The 20230-nt window shown below is 38.5% G+C and overlaps 1 protein-coding gene across 3 annotated transcripts; it reads left to right on the forward strand.

Moving 5' to 3' along the window:
• Positions 1 to 169: 169 nt before the first annotated feature.
• MSMO1 (methylsterol monooxygenase 1) lies at positions 170 to 15404 on the forward strand. 3 transcript variants are annotated; one of them, XM_028152114.2, is made up of 6 exons: positions 170 to 280; positions 5957 to 6242; positions 9665 to 9813; positions 10553 to 10679; positions 12370 to 12524; positions 14308 to 15404. In XM_028152114.2, the coding sequence occupies exons 2-6, from the start codon at positions 5988 to 5990 to the stop codon at positions 14498 to 14500; spliced, it is 879 nt and encodes a 292-aa protein (XP_028007915.1). In that variant the 5' UTR covers positions 170 to 280; positions 5957 to 5987; the 3' UTR covers positions 14501 to 15404. The 3 variants fall into 3 exon arrangements, with proteins under 3 accessions (XP_028007915.1, XP_054573649.1, XP_054573648.1); XM_054717673.1 differs by lacking the exon at positions 170 to 280 and adding an exon at positions 4836 to 4854; XM_054717674.1 differs by lacking the exon at positions 5957 to 6242 and having other exon boundaries at positions 174 to 280.
• The last annotated feature ends 4826 nt before the right edge of the window (positions 15405 to 20230 follow it).

The following is a 20230-nucleotide window of genomic DNA, read 5'->3' on the forward strand; positions in this document are numbered from 1 at the left end:
CTGGCTGGGCGTGTGGGTCTTACTATCCTCACTCCATCCGGGGAGCCAATGGCTGGGACCGCCAGTGATTCGCTTGCGCGAGTCGCACGATGCCGGCAACCACACCGACCAATCACAGCACGGAGAAGGCGGGACGGGAGCCCTCGCAAGCCAATAACCACAGGAAGAGCCGCTCCACACTCCCTCACACGGGGAGGCGGGTTCCTGCCTGGGCCCCAGCACCAGGTGGAATACGGTGAGCGGCAGTCTCCGCGCGAGCATCCCGAAGAGCGGCTCGGAGGTGAGGAAGGGGGATTGTCGGGGATCCGGCCCTGAACGCTGCGGGATTGAGGGGAGCGAGGTCGGGCGTGGGTGCGCGCTCAGGGCCGGGTGGGGGCACCCTTCCCCTAGGGGAGGGCGGCGAGGGGCCGGAGGCAAAATGGTGATGGATCTGCGCTGAGGCTTGTTTCTCGCCCTTTAAGAGTTTACGGTCCCCCGGAGACTGGAGGTAGACGGTAGTGACCGCACAGGCTGAAAGCTTTACAAGACGGAAGCACTGCCGGGGAGATTAGATCTGGGTGTGTGTGCGATGGGGTAATGGGGCTGGGAAGGCTTCTGAGAGGAGGTTCCCGGCGGGTAGGTAGGAGTGGGAGCGAGGCCGTCGCGGGTAAAGGGCTGCTGTTCCCGTGGGCAGGGAGAGGTGAAGCAACAGGAGCCAGGAGAAGTCGGATGTCGTGGGTGGAAGTTGTAAGTGTAGGCTGGACAGGAGGAGACAGGAGGCGTGGCGGGGCCGTTTTTGCTTGGTGTCCACAGCTGAAGGCCTCGGTCTTTCGTTCCTAGGGGAGGCACTTTGAACTTGAAGTGTTGTGAGAGGGTTGACTCTCCGGTTTCGATAGACCCTGGCAGGTGCCCTTAGAAGTCGGGTTCGAAAGGGCCCGCCGGAGGCAGGGCGAGTCCAAATGAGGGACCCGGTGCAATCTGGGTTTACCTACGAAGGTAAAGGGTACGACGTTAGCTGGCGGGAGTCAAGAGAAACTTCGAGGCTTCTCAAAGAGTCCACAAGGAACTAAAATGTATTATTATTTTTTTTTTTTTTCTGAGGACCTGGTCAGTCTGCTCAGAGCAGGTTTCCAGTCCATCCGGTTGTCCAAGGAGGAGGGAAAAAAAAAAAAAAAGCAAAAGGAAATCCACGATTTCCCTTGCCCTCTCCTCTTTATTTCCTTCCTCTATTTTGCTTTTGTTCGGTTGACAGCAGCTTGCCCGTTTTCCTCTCTTGCGGATGGAGGGTACGCTCCGGAATGTTCGTTGAACCAGGTGTCCCTCTGTTGAGTGAGAGTTTGAAGACTTTTACCCTAGTTAGCAGGGAAAGACTCGGAGCATTCTGTCAGCGATGACTACACAGGTGAAGGTTAAACAGGGGAAGGTGCAGGTCACAGAATTAGGTGTTCAGGGAGGCGTAGGGAGTGTCTGGACCCGGCTCTGAGGCGCAGCTGCTGAACGTGGGGATGTGTTGAGTTCTCTGTGCCTCTGGACTGCCTCACTGGAGCTGGCCTGGAGAAACAGAACCTGGAGTTTAGGGGAGAGGGCTGGAAATAGAGATTTTTGGATATTAGGAGATTTTTAAAAACAGGACATAGTTAAGAATACTAGGAAAAAGGAGTAAGGGAAGCATCATTGGAAGCTTTCCAGCCTCAATGCTCAAGTCTTCCTTTCTTAAAAGCTATATACCACAAACATACCGAACCAGAAAGTGCTGTCTTCTTGCCCGTGTCCTGGTTTGGTCTTTGGAAGTTCCCTCGAATCTAAACATCCTCTTAGTCCCTCCCACTTCACCCCATTTCACTGTCTTTTAATCTGGTCTCCTCCCGTCATGCTCCAGGTCCAGTTTAGATAGTATCGTTTTTTTCTCTAGGAACTCTTTCTGGTCCTCCGTGTTCTCATAGCACTCTGTGTTTCTAACGCTTTATTGTTCTCATCACATACTTTTATGATAGTGTGGTGAATTCCTTGATTCCCTCACTAGATTTTTATGTTTGTGAAGTCAGAGGTGAGAGCAGACGCTAGCACAAATTCAGTCGGAGTGAATACATGGGAATTCCAAGAACCAAGGAAGGAAAGTATTTCAAGGAGAGAAGTACCAAATCTTCCAGGCTGGTTAAATAAAATAAACTCGAAGAAATGTATGCTGGGTGTGGCAACTAGAAGATCCTTAGTGATTTTAGTAAGAGTAAGTTCAGTGTGATGATAATAGAAAGCTGACTGTAGTTGCTGGAGAGTAAATGGGAAGTGGGAAAAGGAAGACAGCCTGTATAGAATACTCTTTCAGGAGATGGGTAAACTGTAGGAATAATTCTCCTCTTACTATAATATTTATTGTGTTCATTATTATGTATGATTAAAGTATAGCTTAATGGATGAGAGCGTAAGCTTCTCCACTTAACATTTTGGTAACTTGGGAAAGTTGCATGATCTTTCTGAACCTGAGTTTTTCATTTAGAAAATGGGAATAATGAAAGTACCTAGTTCATGAAAGTGTGGTAAGGATTAAAGTCTTTAATATGTAGAGGACATGTAGCACACTTAGAATACAGTTCCTGGCACATAGAACATGCTCAATAACTGGTAGCTTCTTAGAATTACTGTGTGTCAGGTCCTGTGCTAAGTGTTTCACATGCATTCTTTCTTGAACTCATTGGAAGAACTGTTGTTATTCCTTTTCCCTTCCTTTTCAGCTTTCTTGAGGTGTAATTGACAGATAAAATTATAAGATATGTTAAGTGTACATTGTGGTGATTTGACATTGGGAAAAGATTCCCTCTATCTAGTTACTATTCTTTATATTTTGCAGATGATAAAACAGGCTCAGAGAAATTACATAACTTGCTCAAAGTCACACAGCTAGTGTGACCTCATGAATACAGGATTGGAATTACTTTTATTTTGCAATATAGAAGATCTTTGAAGAGATTTTGACATGATTTAGGAGCTAGATTGCAAGTAGTTGAGCAAGTTGTGTGGGTGAGGATTAAGCCGTCAGAGGCTATTGAATTCTTTAAGAAAGAAGTTGATTGGTTGGTTCAAAGAAAGAGAAATGGGACATTGGCTTGGGGGAAAGGTGATAGAAGTTAGAAAAGCTTTCCTCAAGAAAGAAGACTTGGATATGTTTTTATTTTTTTTTTATTTTTTTTTTTTAAATATATTTTTATTGATTTTTTACAGAGAGAAAGAGAGAGGGATAGAGAGCCAGAAACATCGATGAGAGAGAAACATCGATCAGCTGCCTCCTGCACACCCCCCACCGGGGATGCGCCCCCAACCAAGGTACATGCCCCTGACCGGAATCGAACCCGGGACCTTTGAGTCCGCAGGCCGACGCTCTATCCACTGAGCCAAACCGGTTTCGGCGGATATGTTTTTAAACTTGAAGGGGGATAGACTCTGTGAAGAGGGAAAGACAAAAGATGAAAAAGGTAAAGTGAGTGATGGGTGAGTTCTTGATGAGGTCAGTTAACACAGCCTAGTCAGTCTTAGAGGAGAGGGTGAGTGACCTAAGAGAAATTTTTTTAAAAAAAAATATATTTTATTGAGTTTTTACAGAGAGGAAGGGAGAGAGATAGAGAGCCAGAAACATCGATGAGAGAGAAACATCGATCACCTGCCTCCTGCACACCCCCCACTGGGGATGTGCCCGCAACCAAGGTACATGCCCTTGACCGGAATCCAACCTGGGACCTTTCAGTCCGCAGGCCGACGCTCTATCCACTGAGCCAAACCGGTTTCGGCCTAAGAGAAATTTTGAGCTTGGCACGCACAGGGTGTAACACAATAGTCTCCATGGTATAAGTCATTTGAGAATTAGTCAGACAAAAGAATAAGGATGCAAAGTGAAGTCAGACCTGAGGAAGTTGGCTAAGCTTCCCAATATCCTCTATGAGGAGTGGGATAAGAGATAAACTGGGGTGGGGTAGCATTTTAAACACTAATAAGAGTGCTTCTGCCAAAACCGGTTTGGCTCAGTGGATAGAGCCTCGGCCTGCGGACTGAAAGGTCCCAGGTTCGATTCCGGTCAAGGGCATGTACCTTGGTTGCGGGCACCTCCCCTGTAGGGGGTGTGCAGGAGGCAGCTGGTCGATGTTTCTCTCTCATCGATGTTTCTAGCTCTATCCTTCTCCCTTCCTCTCTGTAAAAAATCAATAAAATATATTAAAAAAAAAAAAAAGAGTGCTTCTGAGGTTTCAAATATTTCTTGGTCCGTCCATCATTATTCATTAATCAGGAATAGCAGTGAGCATTTTTAAAAGAGTGATATTCTTCATAAGTTTCCCTATTTTTTTATTTGGTAACTTATTAAGCTTATTTATTTTATAAGTAAACATGCTCCTGAAAAAAACTAAGAAGCTGTAAAATTTCCTTCCTCTCCTTCCTAGCAACCCCTCATTGTGTGTGCATAATAGGGGTGCGCACACACACACCCCCTAATACCTATTGATCCTTTTCCCTAAAGATCACTACTCTAAATTGTTCCCTGTGCATCCTTCTGTTCATTTTCTATATTTGTGTGTGTATGTCTCTGTATGTACATACATACACATGAAAGTACATAGATAAAATACATATTTTTTTTTACAAAAACATAAGTGGGGATCTCGCTATATATATTGTGCAACTTGCTATTTCACTTAATACTTAATCTTTTTTAAAAAATAGTTTTTATTGATTTTAGGGAGAGAGAGAAACATTGATCAGCTGCCTCCCACATATACACCCATACCAGGGATGGAGCCTGCAACTTGGCATGTGCCCTGACCGGGAATCAAACCAGTGGCCTTTTGGTGCATGGGATGATGCTCAACCAACTGAGCCACTTTGGCCAAGGCTTAACACTGACTCTTAGATATCTTTCTATGTAGAACATAAAGCACTTACTTTTAAGTGGCTGTATAATGCTCTATGGAAGGACTTAGAATTTATTAACTTATTTCTTGTTGGTGGACTTGTTTTTATTTTGTTACTTTTCTCTTTGTTTTTGCTATTACAGTCAGCACTTCCTTCTGCCTTAGTGCACCAGTCTTTGTACACTTGAGTGAGAAACTTGCTGGGTCAAAGGGTGTATTCATTTTGAATTGTGATAGATACTGTGATTTCCCTCCCACACACTCCATCACCAATGTGTAATGATTCCTGTTTCTTCAAATTATCATCCTCACCAGTACTGGGTACTGAGCCCTATTTAACGTAAAGATTTTTGTTTTAGGGTACATTTCCTTATTTGAGTCCAATTGAACTGCTTGTTTGTTTAGTGAGCATTTGCATTTACTCTTCTGTGAACCAGTGTTAATGGCCTTTGACTTTTCCTTATAGCCCTTTGTCATAAGTGGTAGAGTTATTTTTCGAATATGTCATTTGATCTTTGACTTTATTTATAACTCGAGGCCCAATGCACGAAATCGTGCAAGAGTAGGCCTTCCTTCCCCCGGCTTCCCTCCCAGCCCCGGCTTCATCCAGAAGGTCGTATGGTCTAATTAGCATATTATACTTTTATTATTATAGGTTATCTTTTTCTTCCTCAATCAGAAGTAAATAATTTTTGTGTGGTCCTATTTGGCAGGCTTTTTCTTTATAGGTTCTTTTGGTATTAAGTGACACTTTTAAACTCCCCACTGAAATGACAAGTTTTTCCATGGGGACCACACAGACAAGCCTCTTTAAGGATAGCTTGAAATTCGTTATCCACTGTTGTTCTCTTTGATCCTACTCTGGAGAGTTAACATGTGTCTTTTAAAGCAGTATCTACAAATGAAGGTGGTGATGACATCCAGTAAACTTTTTTTTTTTTTTTTTAACTACATGTTTAGGACCCGAGAAATTAGTGCTACTAATTGTTATTTTTAAAATTATTTGAAGATGTATTTTGAAAACTACTTTCTTAGAATTGTTTAATTTGCTTATTTATTTGTGTACTTATTTATATTTACAGAATTAAAAGGCCGTGTGCAGAGATTTGAAAAATGGCAACAAATGAAAGTGTCAGCATCTTTAGTTCAGCATCCTTGGCTGTGGAGTATGTAGATTCACTTTTACCCGAGAATCCTCTACAAGAACCATTTAAGAATGCTTGGAACTATATGTTGGACAATTATACAAAGTTCCAGATAGCAACATGGGGATCCCTGATAGTTCACGAGGCCCTTTATTTCTTGTTCTGTTTACCTGGGTTTTTGTTTCAATTTATACCTTACATGAAAAAGTACAAAATTCAAAAGGTGAGTATGATGGACTTGCAATGGAATATTATCATTAGTGTTGAATATTTTTAAAGTAATTGTAACTTTATTTTGAGAGACTCTAGATCAGGTCTGTCAATAGAAATATAATTAAGCCACATATGAAATTTAAAATTTTCTATTATAATACATGAAAAGAAATAGGAAAATTAATTTTAAAATAATATTTTACTTAACACAGTAAATCTAAACTATTATTATTTCAACAAGTGATCAGAATTAAAAAGTACTTAATGAGTTGATAGCTCCCAGGAAAGAATCTGGACCAGCTTATTAAAGAAAGGATTTATCAGTACTTGGTGAACCTATGATAGTTTCTAATGCTTACTGTTTACTTTTCTAAAAAGTCATGCCAGGCCCTGGCCAGGTAGTTCAGTTGGGTTAGAGCATCGTCCCGATATGCCAAGGGGGGTTGATCTCAGGTCAGAGCACATACAGGAAGCAACATGAATGCATAAATAAGTGGAACAAGTCACTGTTTCTCTCTCAAAAAAAAAAATATATATATATATCATGCCAAACTATTTTTAAGGGCACACATAGCCTTGGTAGAGAGTAGATATGTTGAGAGTGTTTATAGAGACAAATTTGCACTCACTGAATCTGTGTGGGTTGGCAATCAGTGCACACTGTCTCTCACAGTCTCAGTTTCATTGCCTCTCCCAGTGAGTCTCACTTTAAGCCAATACTGGTATTAATCTTCTCTGGGGATAAGTACAAGGGGTCAGGTGCCTGTAGACTCCAAGCCAAAGGACAGAACAACAAAAGTAAAAGGGGGAGGGAATAAAGAATGTGGCCCAAGAGAGAGTATACTGTTACCCTAAAGTGAGGACACAGAAGTTCCAAAATGCTTTGATTCAGTTTGGATGTCTTAAGTTCGTTCTCATGGGTGTTAACTCAGGCTGCCCTGTATCACCCATTGCTTTGTTCATATGGCTGATTCATTATATCCCTGTACAGTTGAGTCTTTGGTCAGAGGTGTTAACCTTTTCAAAGAGAGGAAAACCTTTTCGAGTCATTGTTTTATGATTGGTTTGAAAGTAAAATATGGCCAAAGAAAGGATAAGCAATCATCTACAGTAGTTGATTACTGGTAGTTATTTATAAACAGATTTAAAGGCTGGGTAGTGTGGCCTCAAGTCTGTCCTCAGCATTTCTTCCTTTAAGTTTTACAACCAAAAAGCTTTGAGCTTTTTTGATACTAAAATAAATTGAAATGGTAAATCAGTACAAGTTCTCACAATATGCCGGGATTTAAAAACAAGTAAAAAAAAAAATCACTGCAAGTTACTTATAGATTTATGAATTAATTTTATAGGAATAAACAAGTAATAAAATATACCTTGTAGAATCTATTTCTTTTTACAAAGTCACACATTTTAATAATTCTCTAGGAATTTTCTTCACTGGTATACACACACACACACACACACACACACACACTAGTGGCCCGGTGCATGAAAATCATGCACGGGGTGGGGTGAGTGGGGGGGGTGTCTCAGCCCAGCCTGCACCCTCTCCAATCTGGAACCCCTCGGGGGATGTACAACCCTAAACCAGTAGTCGGACATCTTTCTTGCAATCCGGGACCGCTGACTCCTAACCACTCACCTGCCTGCCTGCCCCCAAATGCCCACCCCTCCTGGCCAGCTCGCCCCCACCTGCCCCCCCTGCTGGCCAGCTTGCTCCCAATTGCCCACCCCCATCCCGCCAGCCTGCTTGCCCCCCCAACTGCTGCCCTGCTCGCCCTGCTCAACTGCCCCCCCCCCCCCAGCCTGATCACCCCTAACTGCCTGTGCCTTTGCCCCACCACCATGGCTTTGTCTGGAAGGACGTCCAAAGGTCTCCTGGTCTAATTAGCATATTATTTTATTAGTATAGATACTACTATATATATGTATACACATACTAAAAATATTCTTCCTGAAGTCCATGGCCTAATATATTTTCATATTAGGGTGCAGTTATATATAAAGTATTATATGGTAAACTCTGATATTCCACTACGTGTGAGTTTTTGATTAACTATCTTTTAAAGAAATTTGTGTATACTTTAAACAGTATAGTGAGTGATTTTATAGTTGATTAATTTTTGTGTTAATTTCTGTACTACATAGGTATCAGATTCTAGTAAGGATATTACGTCTGTTAAACATAGTTTCTATAGGAAACAGTGCCATTGCAGGCCCAAACCGGAATCTCCCATTTATTTTGTCCCCAATCACAGACTGAAAGTTTGGAGGAGTAGGGTGATAATGTTCAGAACAGAAATAGACAATTATAAATGATCTCATCTAATTTCCTCATTTTATTGTTAATAAAACTGACTGCTTAGTGGTGTCCCTGAGATTAGAGACCACCCAGTACTCTATATTTCTGGATTGCTTCTCAATTTAATGCTTTTCCTTTTTTTTTTTTTTTTTTTTTTTGGTCAAGGAAGATAAAGAATTTCAAGAACAGAACTGGAGACCTAGATTTTAGTTAGTTGCAGTTCCTATCTCACTCTGGGCAAGGTAGTGGACCTCTTTGGGCTTCTGCTGAACAATGTTTCCCATACTTGAGATATTGTGGGTCAGTTGAAAAAAAATTCCATCAGCAGCTTTCTGAATTTTTAAGTAAGGACATTTAAAACAAAGTAACTATTAGCATCACCTTTTTATAAAACCAAAAACAATTTTCCTTTGTAAGTGTAGCCCATTAAATTGAATAAATTTAGTTTTTAAAATGAGTTGCTAGGTGAGTAGGTATCCTGATGAGATTTAAATGAACATTTTACTACATTGATCTCACTCATTTTGACTTTAATCTTAGAACTTCTGTGGGCAGTTACTCTCCATTGGAAACCACGGGACACATCTCTGAAGTTCTTCCAGCTCAGAGAGTTTATAATTCTGTTATTGTATACAAATAAAAATGCACTAATTTTTGGGAATGAAAACTGCCAAATGTCTGGAAGCATCAGTTTGCCTGTGTAATAATGGCTTTCAATGCTGCTGATACAATTGCTTCAATAGTTGGAAGACCCAACCATAATCTTTGCATAACACATTTCTTCTCTGACATTTCTGATACGAGAAGTGAATGATCTGTGGGTAGGGAAGACGGGAGTTATTCATTCTGTGATGCTTCTTAGGTTTGAGATGTTACGTTCGTTATTCGAGAGTTTGTTTATTCACAACTTCTTCACCTAAATTGGTAATGGTAGTTGTCAAGAATTTAGAGGGGAGGATGTTGTGATTCCTGGGCTTTAGTTACTGTAACATAGTAACTATAATATAGAATTCACAAAACAGAATTAAGGTCTCATTAACCATTAGAGAAAAAATTAGGAATTTACTTCTGGATACCAGGCTAACCTACTGATAACAGACTAACTAAATATTTGTGCTTTTTTTCCATAGGATAAACCAGAAACATGGGAAAACCAATGGAAATGCTTTAAAGTACTTCTCTTTAATCACTTTTGTATCCAGCTTCCTTTGATTTGTGGAACTTACTATTTTACAGAGTATTTCAACATTCCTTATGGGTGGGAAAGAATGCCAAGATGGTATGTAGATATAAACAATACTTTAATATGTAAAGATTTGATTTGTTTGCTCAGTCACCGTTTGCTGTCCAATTAAAATATCCTTAATGTTTATCTTTTTTCTTTATTTGTTTAATGTTCATTTGTTCTAAACTTTGGAAGTAAATAAAATGGAGAAAAGTAAATCATAGTAGAAACTTAGAATATTACCATTTTTAGGTCTTTCTCTACTAGTATTTTAGTGCAATACTTTATTTGAAGGTGCTTATACTAAGAAAAAAATTACATTTTAAATCTAAAGTGAATGAAAACATTGAGAATAGTTTGAGAGGTTTATAAAAAAAAATGTGTTGCCCGGCCCGTGTGGCTCAGTGGTTGAGTGTCGACCCATGAACCAGGAGGTCACGGTTCACTTCCTGGTCAGGTTGTGGGCTTGATCTCCAGTGGAAGCATGCAGGAGGCAGGCTATCGTTGATTCTCTGGGTATGAATTTTGTTTCTTAATTGATTTTATACCTGTGATTTGTGTGTTGTTTTTTTTTTTGAATGAGTTAGAATTGATGTAGTGGCCAGTCTGTTCTATTCAACTCTTCTGGGTGGTATAATATAGCTACCTTGTGTCTAAACACTTGAGAATTTATTTATCAATATATCCAATTAGATCAAACTGTAAAGTAGGTATTTGGTTTTATATATATCTCAAGCAGTGATACAAAGTCTAGATTGTACTTCATACTCATGATAGTGTTTTCATCTTATAGGTATATGCTTTTGGCAAGATGCTTTGGTTGTGCAGTGATTGAGGATACCTGGCACTATTTCCTACACAGGCTCTTACACCACAAAAAAATATATAAGTATATTCATAAAGTTCATCATGAGTTTCAGGTATGTTAGGATTATATTTAATACTTTTTTCTATTAGAGGCAAAATGTCATGGTGTGCGCATGGGGTTAGAAAATCATATACTTGACAAAGTGTTCCTCTTGATATTTCTAGTACCTACCTGGCACCATACATCATTATTATAATATTATTAACTATATTTCTTAGGCTGTACTTTATATATCCATGACTATTTTGTAACTACCAATCTGCACTCCTCAGTCTCTTCACCTTTTTCACCCAGTTCCCCAACCTCCCTCCCCTCTGGCAACCAGCAGTCTGTTCTCTGTATTTATGAGCCTTAAAAATAGTGACTTTTTTTTTTTTTTTTAATCAAAACTGCTTTTGACGTAGATTTGTCAAACTGGTTCTATTATGTTCTACATTGGTATTCTAAATCAACTATTCCTTTTCTGTCTTTTTTTTGGTTAATCCTTACCCAAGGATATTTTTCCATTGATTTTTAGAGAGAGGGAGAGGCAGAGAGAAACATCGGTGTGAGAGAAACACACCGATTGGTTGCCTCCCGCACAAACCATGACCAGGGCCCAGGCTGGGGAGGAGCCTGCAAATGAGGCACATGCCCTTGACTGGATTTGAACCCGGGACCCTTTGGTCCGCAGGTTGACACTCTATCCACTGAGCCAAACCAGCTAGGGAAAGTATTCCTTTCTGGATACAAATTCAAATGCATAAACCAAAATTAGAGTTCAAGTCAGTGTTTAATGCTTTTATCTTAAACGTCAAAGACATTAAGAAATTTTTAAGGGCATCCCTACTAGACCTTTTGATATTTGGTAGGAACTAATTTTTTTTAAAATTGAGAATTATTGTTATTATTTACATATGTATGGCTAGATATACTATTTTATATATAGAAACAATATATTTATAAAACTATATTCATAAATAAATTAGAATATATGTATATGGGTTCTCCAGAGAAAACGAAAGAATAGGAAATATACATACACACTCAGATTGTGGGGGCTGGCAAGTCTGAAATCCTGACAGGGAGACCACAGGCTGGAAATAGAGGTAGAGTTGATGTTCCAGTCTTGTATCTGAATTCCACAGGGTGGCAGGCTAGGAACTCAAGCAGAGTTTCTGTATTGCAGTCTTTAGAACTCCTTCCTCTGAAACCTTAAGTCTTTGTTTCTAAGGCTGTGGTTCTCAACCTTTCTAATGCCGCAACCCTTTAATACAGTTCCTCATGTTGTGGTGACCCCCAACCATAAAATTATTTTTGTTGCTACTTCATAACTGTAATTTTGCTACTGTTAATGAATCGTAATGTAAATATGTGTTTTCCGATGGTCTTTCGCGACCCACAGGTTGAGAACCGCTGCTGTAGAGCCTAAGACCATCGGAAAACACATATACTTACATTACGATTCATAACAGTAGCAAAATTACAGTTATGAAGTAGCAACGAAAATAATTTTATGGTTGGGGGTCACCACAATATGAGGAACTGTATTAAAGGGTTGCGGCATTAGAAAGGTTGAGAACCACTGTTCTAAGGCCTTCAACTGGTTAGATGAAGGGTAATCTGATTTAAATGTTAGCCACATCTAAAAAATACCTTCACAGCAACATCCAGATTGATTGCCCAAGCAACTGGGCACTATAGCCAAGCTGATGTATAACATTAACCATCACAATATATGAAGGAATTGTTCTTTATTTTAGGCTCCATTTGGAATGGAAGCTGAATATGCACATCCCCTGGAAACCCTAATTCTTGGAACTGGGTTTTTCATTGGAATCATGCTTTTATGTGATCATGTAATTCTTCTCTGGGCATGGGTGACCGTTCGTTTGATGGAAACTATTGATGTCCACAGGTGAGCTCTAGTTTCTGTTCTGGCATGAGGTATCATAAAATGTCTTTATTTTCATGGTCATAAGATTATATGTAAGTAGGCTAATAGAAGTTAATCTTGTTAATATTGCTATTTTTTAAGAAAACAAGAAACATAATGATTGGTTAGATTTTTTTTATATCCCTGTCTATGGCTGTGGTCATTTTTACAGGGAGAATAAGTTCTTTTGGTTAAACGAAATGAAATTTTGATGGGTACTTCAAAGCTGCTCTTTAAAAGGGTCCCTGTTTACATTCCCAGCAGAAATATGTAAGAATTCTTTTCCTCCCTCAACACCCTTCCAAACCTGGGCAGTCTCTTTTTCATGCTTGTCAATAAGAGAGCAAAGAGCTTTGAGTGCTATGTCGGTGTGTATTTCTCCAGGGACCCATAAGGCTGTGCATCAGTTTGTGTGCTTATTAATCAATAGTATTTTTTCTTCTTTGAGTTACTTTTTTATGTCCTTTTCCTATTTTTCTGTTATATGTCTTAAAACTTATTGGTTTGTGTAAGCTTTATTGGCTATATATGTTCTCAGTATTTCTCTGCATCTGTCATTTGAATTTTAACTTCTGATGATTCTTTTCTAGTTTTAATTTTCCTGTAGTAAAATGAGTCATTTTTATGACTCTTGAGTTTCACACCTTGCTTAGGTCTTCCTGAAACACTGTTCAACTGAAACTATTTGTGTGGTTTTTTTAAAGATTTGGTTAAATACCATAATTCAGGATTAGCAATTACTTTATCCTTCTGTAATGAATCTAAGCCTCTTATTTGAAAAAAAAACATTGAATCATTTAGCCTTCACTGAATAAGAATATTTCTAGTCTCACTGCCTAACACTGATGAAATCACTGCTTTTAATATTATTTCACCTCTTTTCTATCGATTGGAAGATATTTTGTGGTAAGTTATTTATATTTAATGCCTTTTAATATGCCTAATATTCTAATTTTTTATTATTTTAAAATTATACATTCATTGCATTTTGACCTGGGACTTATTACTATACCCATGAAAGCAGAATATTAAATTCTAAGAATTATTTTTAAACCACTAAATTAGCAAAGCAATTCTTCTAATTCTAGGCAGAGAATATTCTTCTGTAGATAAATGATGAGTGATGTCTCTTACATTCTTTCTTTCGTTTCATTGTTCTTTTCTCTCTTATTCCCTCTCAGCCTTCTAAAGAGAGAGATTGGGGTGATTTGGACTGGTATAATTCTGTCTGTCAGATTTCAGATATATACTAGGAAAAAGGAAGATACTCTAAATGATATTCTTTTAAAATCACATGTGTCCCTCCAACTACAGAAAGCACACTCGTATTTTCATTAATTCTGGTACATTTAATTCCAGCTAGTCATTGACTAAAGTAAAAGAAGTTGTAATAGTGATTCGCAGGTCCATCAAGCATAGATTTGATACTGATTTCATATAATTTTCCCCCAAAGGCTATGGTAAGAAAGCTCCTCCTCTAAAACAGAAAAGAAAAAGAATTTGAGAAAAATCTGTTCATTACTATAATGCCTCTCTTTCATCTCCTGATAACATATAATTTCCATAGATTTTCTTTTACATTTTAAAAAATGTCTTAGTGTTTTCTAGAATTTGCACTATTTTCTGTTGTTTGTGTCTTTTGTAAACATGTCAGAAATAAAGTGACCTAGGTAAAGTGGAATGTTGTTTGAATTAGTTAACAAACATATGACTATCAATGAAAGTGTCAATTATTGCTTCATAATCTTTATTATTTTTATTGCAGTGGTTATGATATTCCTCTCAACCCTTTAAACCTCATCCCTTTCTATGCTGGCTCTCGGCATCATGACTTTCACCACATGAACTTCATTGGAAACTATGCTTCAACATTCACATGGTGGGACAGAATTTTTGGAACAGACACTCAATTTGTTGCCTACACTGAAAAGATGAAGATTGGGAAAAAGACTGAATAAATATTTATGTAAATCTTCCTGAAGATATAGATCTTCCTGAATTAAAACTAGTAGCTAACATTGCTTCTGGGGAGCAGAAATAAACATGTGTCTTGGCCGCTGAGTGATTTTAAAAATTAACAACCTTTATCTTCCTAGTGGGAACTTTTTCTACTTTCCATTCCAGTTCTGTATGTGTAGGAATAAGTAAGGAAGTTTTAAAGGCCATGTTGTTAACCTTACCAAAAGGTTTTAAGTTTTAGAAGAAGTATTAATCTATGTCTTTTCCCCAGTAACACCATAGGCCTGAAGTGAAAATAGCTCTTTAAATCTTTTAAATATATAGAGACCACTTCAAAAACTATTAATAGTGGATGTTGGCCTTATATTGAACTTGTGACATTTTTTAGAGTTTGCCTAAAGATCAAAATATCATAGGTTGAATGACATCAATTGATACAATTTGAATGAGGCTGCAAAATTAGGACTAGCCAGCACCAAGAATTTCCAATCTTCTCTGGAGCTGACCAGTTTGAGGTGATTTTCTTTCTTTTAGAAGGCCTTTGGGATTCCAATGTACTACTGGCCTCTGTAAACTAGGGTATTTCTGAATTGATGTATATGGAATATTTTCGTGTAAAGGTTTTCATGCTTCTTGAATTTTTTTTTTAAAAATGAAGCTTTATTTCTGCTCTTTACCCTTTAATTTTTGTAAATCAGGTTTTTATTACACTTAAAGCTGTATCTTGAAACTTTGTGAACTGACTTGTATTTGCACTTTGAGCTATTAAAATAAATGTCTGTTTTTTTGTCTGATTACCTGGTTTCCAGTTTTGAACATCAGCTGTCACTTCTTATTTTATTATTATAAGGAAAAGCACAGAGATCGTTAAATTATTGTTTTGCAATAAAAGGAATGATTTTATTTTTTGTAAGTGTTTTATTTGCTAAACTTTTCTTTAGTTTCAATATGTATTTATCGGACTGTGTGTTGTGGGAAATTCCATTTACCTGTTTCAGTAGAGGGTATTGAAGCAGTTTTTTTCTGTACTTAGAAAATGTATGGAAGAATAGAGATAAACTTTTTAAGGCAGATTTAATCTCACTTATGTAGATTCTAACTCAAATCGAAAGTTGATAATTCTAACTTACTGAATCGTTATTTTGAAATTTAGAATTATTTTTCTGGTAAGTTCCTTTTCCATTCATTCATTCATTCATTCATTCATTCATTCATTTAATCCTCACCTGAGGATATTGATTTTAGGGAGAGTAGAAGAGAGAGGGAAAAACAAAGACATCCATGTGAGAGAAACACATCTATTGGTTGCCTCCTGCATGAACCCGGACCAGGGATTGAGCCTGCAACTGAGGTATGTGCCCTTGACCAGAATTGAATCCGGGACCCTTTGGACTGTAGGTTGCTGCTCTATCCACTGAGCCAAACCGGCTAGGGCTCCCTTCTTTTTGAAAGGAAGCAAAATAGTTGTTAAGAGGAAACCAGCCTTAGCCGGTTTGGCTCAGTAGATAGAGTCAGCCTGCGGACTGAAGGGTCCCGAGTTTGATTTTCTGTCAAGGGCACATGCCCAGATTGTGAGCTCGATCCCCGGTAGGGGGCGTCCAGGAGGCAGCCGGTCCATGATTCTCATCATGGATGTTTCTATCTCCCTCTCCCTTCATCTCTGAAATCAATAAAAATAAAAAGGAAACATCCTAATAGGAGGAGATACTTAGTCAAGATCCTATTAGCCTTAAATGAACTTTGAAGTTTCCAAGTTCAAATGAATTGCTGAGGAGGGAAAGAATTTGCAAATGTGATTGGGAAGCCATTTAAGATGATCAGGCAGCACGTTAGTAATTTCAGACTTTGTCTTTTTCTGTAGGTTGGATTCAAGTTCAGTTTCTCCAGAGAGTTACCTTCCTGTATCTGGGGAAGAATATGCCCAGATGCCATCAATTCTGGGAATCAAGTATGAAAAGGTGGCTTAAGATTCCCCAGTTTAGTAGGTGCCCTTTCACAGAATCCCTGTTTTCAGATTTAAGCCCACCTCACCCAGGGCTTTCCCAGTACCTGAAGAGTCCTGAGCCTCTTCTGTTCAATTTCTCTACAGAATAAATCTGATGCCATGGGAGGGGTGATGGACCATACAGATTAGGGGAAGGGACCTGTGACCTGAAGACTTTGTACAGTTTTGAATGAGATTGCAGTGCTGGTTTTCAGTATTTTGCAATACCGTGTCAAATTTTTAATTGAAGTGTATTTTACAAACAGAAAGGCACACAGATTGATGAATGATCACAACCATGTAATTACTACCTGGATCAAAAACTTGTGTACCTCCTTTATCAGTTTTTACTAGGAATATAGTTTTCCACTTTTGACCAGGAATAGTTAAATTTTTAGCTGGTTTAACAACTGAATCCAGACTATCCTGACTAATAAATTTCCCATGTAGTGACATGAGGCTTTGCCTGTGATGAGCCACTGAAGGCAAGCTTAGTCAAATTTATGATTATGGCAAAGGGAAAGAAGATTTCTTCTACATGACCATTCAACAAACATTTTGTCTTCATTTAAAATTCAGCTGCACAGTGGAGGATGCCTGAATTAATAGCAAAATACGTCTGAAAAACTGAAGAATTTTAGTAGATTATTAATACCCAAACGTTTATAGACAATCTTAGGCTGAATTATTGGCAAACAAATTGCAGAGAAGTTAATGGTCTCATTTTACTCTGCTTTGGTTGACTGCACATGGAAAAGCATATTATCTTTTTTTATCTCATATTTTGACTAATATTTAAGATAACCAGGAATAGTTTAAAATCTAGCAATGATACACAAAATAAGTAAATATAGAGGCCTAGTGTAGAGCAGCTTTATTAAATATAGCTGGGTACATGTAGGACTTGACTATCTTGGGGAAACACATTTCAACCCTTAAGAAGTATTATGAACATATTTTTAAAAATGTATAATAGACCATGATGCTAGAATCTTGGTTCTTTATTACAAAACTCACCATTACTCTACCTGGTTTGGCTCAGTGGATAGAGCATTGGCTGAGGACCAAAGGGTCCCAGGTTCAATTTCAATCAAAGGCAGTGTACCTTGGTTGCAAGTTCCTCCCCAATTTGATGTTTCTGTCTTTCCCTCTCCCACTCTCCCTAAAAATCAATGGGAAAATATCCTTGGGTGAAGATTAACCAAAAAACATACCTCATTCTCTCTATGGCTCAGTGATTGAGCATCGACCTATGAACCAGGAGGTCACGGTTCGATTCCCCGAACCCTGTCAGGGCACATGCCCAGGTTGCAAATTCCAGTGTGGGGTGCGCAGGAAGCAGCCAATCAATGATTCTCATCATTGATGTTTCCATCTCTTTCCCTCTCCCTTCCTCTCAGAAATCAATAAAAAAATAAGTTTATAAAAGACTAACACTAATACAGAGAGATAATATTTTTCACCTGCTGTTAGCTTGAACACTTACCTGAAAAAAGTGGATATTTTCCAAGGTTTTTGAAATTTCAGAATGTTTCTGTGTCCTTCAAAATGGCCTTAAAGGCCATTTAATTTAGTCATCTACCTAGACATGAATCTCCTTTTTATAATAGACATGAAAAGGGACTTGGAGCTGAGCCCTGGAAAGGAAATTCACCATGCAGTAGTAGTTAATTGCCAGCTCATGATATTTGTTTTGCTTGAAGCTGTGAGGCCTAAAGAGACAGCACAGGAGCTGCATAGACTTCAATTTGGAGCCAGACTGCTGTTTTCTGAGTGGCCTGCCTGGTGGCCTTGGGCAGGTTGCCTAATTGAGTCTCTGTTTCCTTGTCTGTAAAATGGGAATATTAATGCTTACCTTGTAAGGTTTCAAGGATTAAACACAGCTCTCAAAACAGCAACAACAACAACAACAAAAACAGGCCAAGTGCCTAACACATAATAGAAACAGCAGCCACAAAAAGCTGCAAATTAAAGAAGGCATCCAATGTTTTGTTTTTCTGAATTAATTCACCAATATTTTATTAAGTGGACTGTCAAGGATATGGAAACTTTGGAGCCATATTTATCCATTTCTTTGAAAACGTATTTTTCCATGTGCATACCAATGATAAATACAGCTTTTACAAATATTTTTTTTCTGTAAGATGTGTGTAAAGATAATAAAATAAATTGATTAAGCACCAAATGCACATTTAAACTTAAAATAACTAGTAGTTCATAGTACCATAACTTAGCAGATTTATTAAGAACAAAGACTTTAAAATTTTTTTCAACTTGATTAGAAATTTTACATTGAAATGGTGTTTATCAGCCATTTTATCAGTTTTTTTAGTTTTTTTTTTTTTTTTTAGTTTAGTCCAAATGAAACACGTTTTATTTTACAGCATCTTCTAACATCTGTCAAATTGGTTTTCCTAACCCTTCTGGTTATTGGTGATAAGAGGCAGGAGGGAAAAATCAAAATCAGTAAAAGAGTAAACAGTGGGAAAAAAAAATTGGTTTCCCTGCTCTGAGAAGTACTCTGATGGATTGAAAGCATAAAATAATCCGGGTCCAGGTGGCTATTCCTCCAGATAATTTAGTTTATCAAAGTGGATGATCTTCTTAAATTATGTTCATTCTATTTCAGTTTATTTTTACCATTTAGTCCAAGGGTAATCTCTAGCCATCCCTTAGTTTACTGCACTAATCTTACACATTAAAATTTCTTACACAAGACTGTGAGGATCAACTAATAATTGTTTTGAAAGCACTAATTCAGTGTAGTGAGGGCATGAAACAGGATGGCAACAGCATTTTGAAACTTCATTTTTAAGAAATATTCCCTTTGGGGCGGGGGAGGGGGTTTGAGGACAAATATATGATACCTTAATCAATAAAGAATTAAAAAAAAAAGAAATATTCCCTTTTGCTCTAGCCAGTTTGTCTCAGTGTATAGAGCGTTAGCCTGCAGACTAAAGGGTTCAGTTCCTTGTCAAGAGCACATATCTCTGTTGCAGGCTCAATCCTGGCCCTGGTGGGTGCATGTGCAGGAGGCAATCAATATATGTGTTTCTCTCACATGGATGTTTCTCTCTCTGTGTCTCTCCCCCTCCCTTCCACTCTCTCTCTCTCAAAAAAAAAAAAAAAAAAAAAAAAAAGGAAAAATATCCTCTGGTGAGGATTAACAAGAAAGAAAGAAAGAAATATTCCTTTTTAATATGGCAGCCCTTGAGCTCTGCAGCTTTGCTTACAGCCTGAACAGCCCAGATTGAGAATTTGGCAACGATTAACATTTAATACTGGCTATGGGATGGTTGAGGAAAGTGGTTCTTTTACAAAACAAAGAGCAAGATAAAAATAAGTCACAAAAAGCCCTGCCAGGTGGCTCAGTTAGTTGGAGCATTGGTTCATACATCAAAAGGTTGCAGATTCGATTCCTGGTCAGGGCACACACCTAGGTTACGGGTTTGATCCCCTGTCCTGGAGTGTATCAGAGGCAAATGATTGATGTTTCTTTCTCACATCAATGTCTCTCTCTCTTTCTCAATCTCTCTCCCTCTCTCCCATAAATAAACATATCCACAGGTGAGAATTTAAAAAGTCACAAAAATATCTTGATCTTTACTTATATAATGAACACTAGAGGCCTGGTGCACGAAATTCGTGCATGGAGGAGGGGTGTCCCTCAGCCCAGCCTGCACCCTCTCCAATCTGGGACCCCTCGAGGGATGTCCGACTGCCCGTTTAGGCCCAAACGGGCAGT

The sequence above is a fragment of the Eptesicus fuscus genome, chromosome 6 (assembly GCF_027574615.1).
Source record: "Eptesicus fuscus isolate TK198812 chromosome 6, DD_ASM_mEF_20220401, whole genome shotgun sequence".
Taxonomy (NCBI): domain Eukaryota; kingdom Metazoa; phylum Chordata; class Mammalia; order Chiroptera; family Vespertilionidae; genus Eptesicus; species Eptesicus fuscus.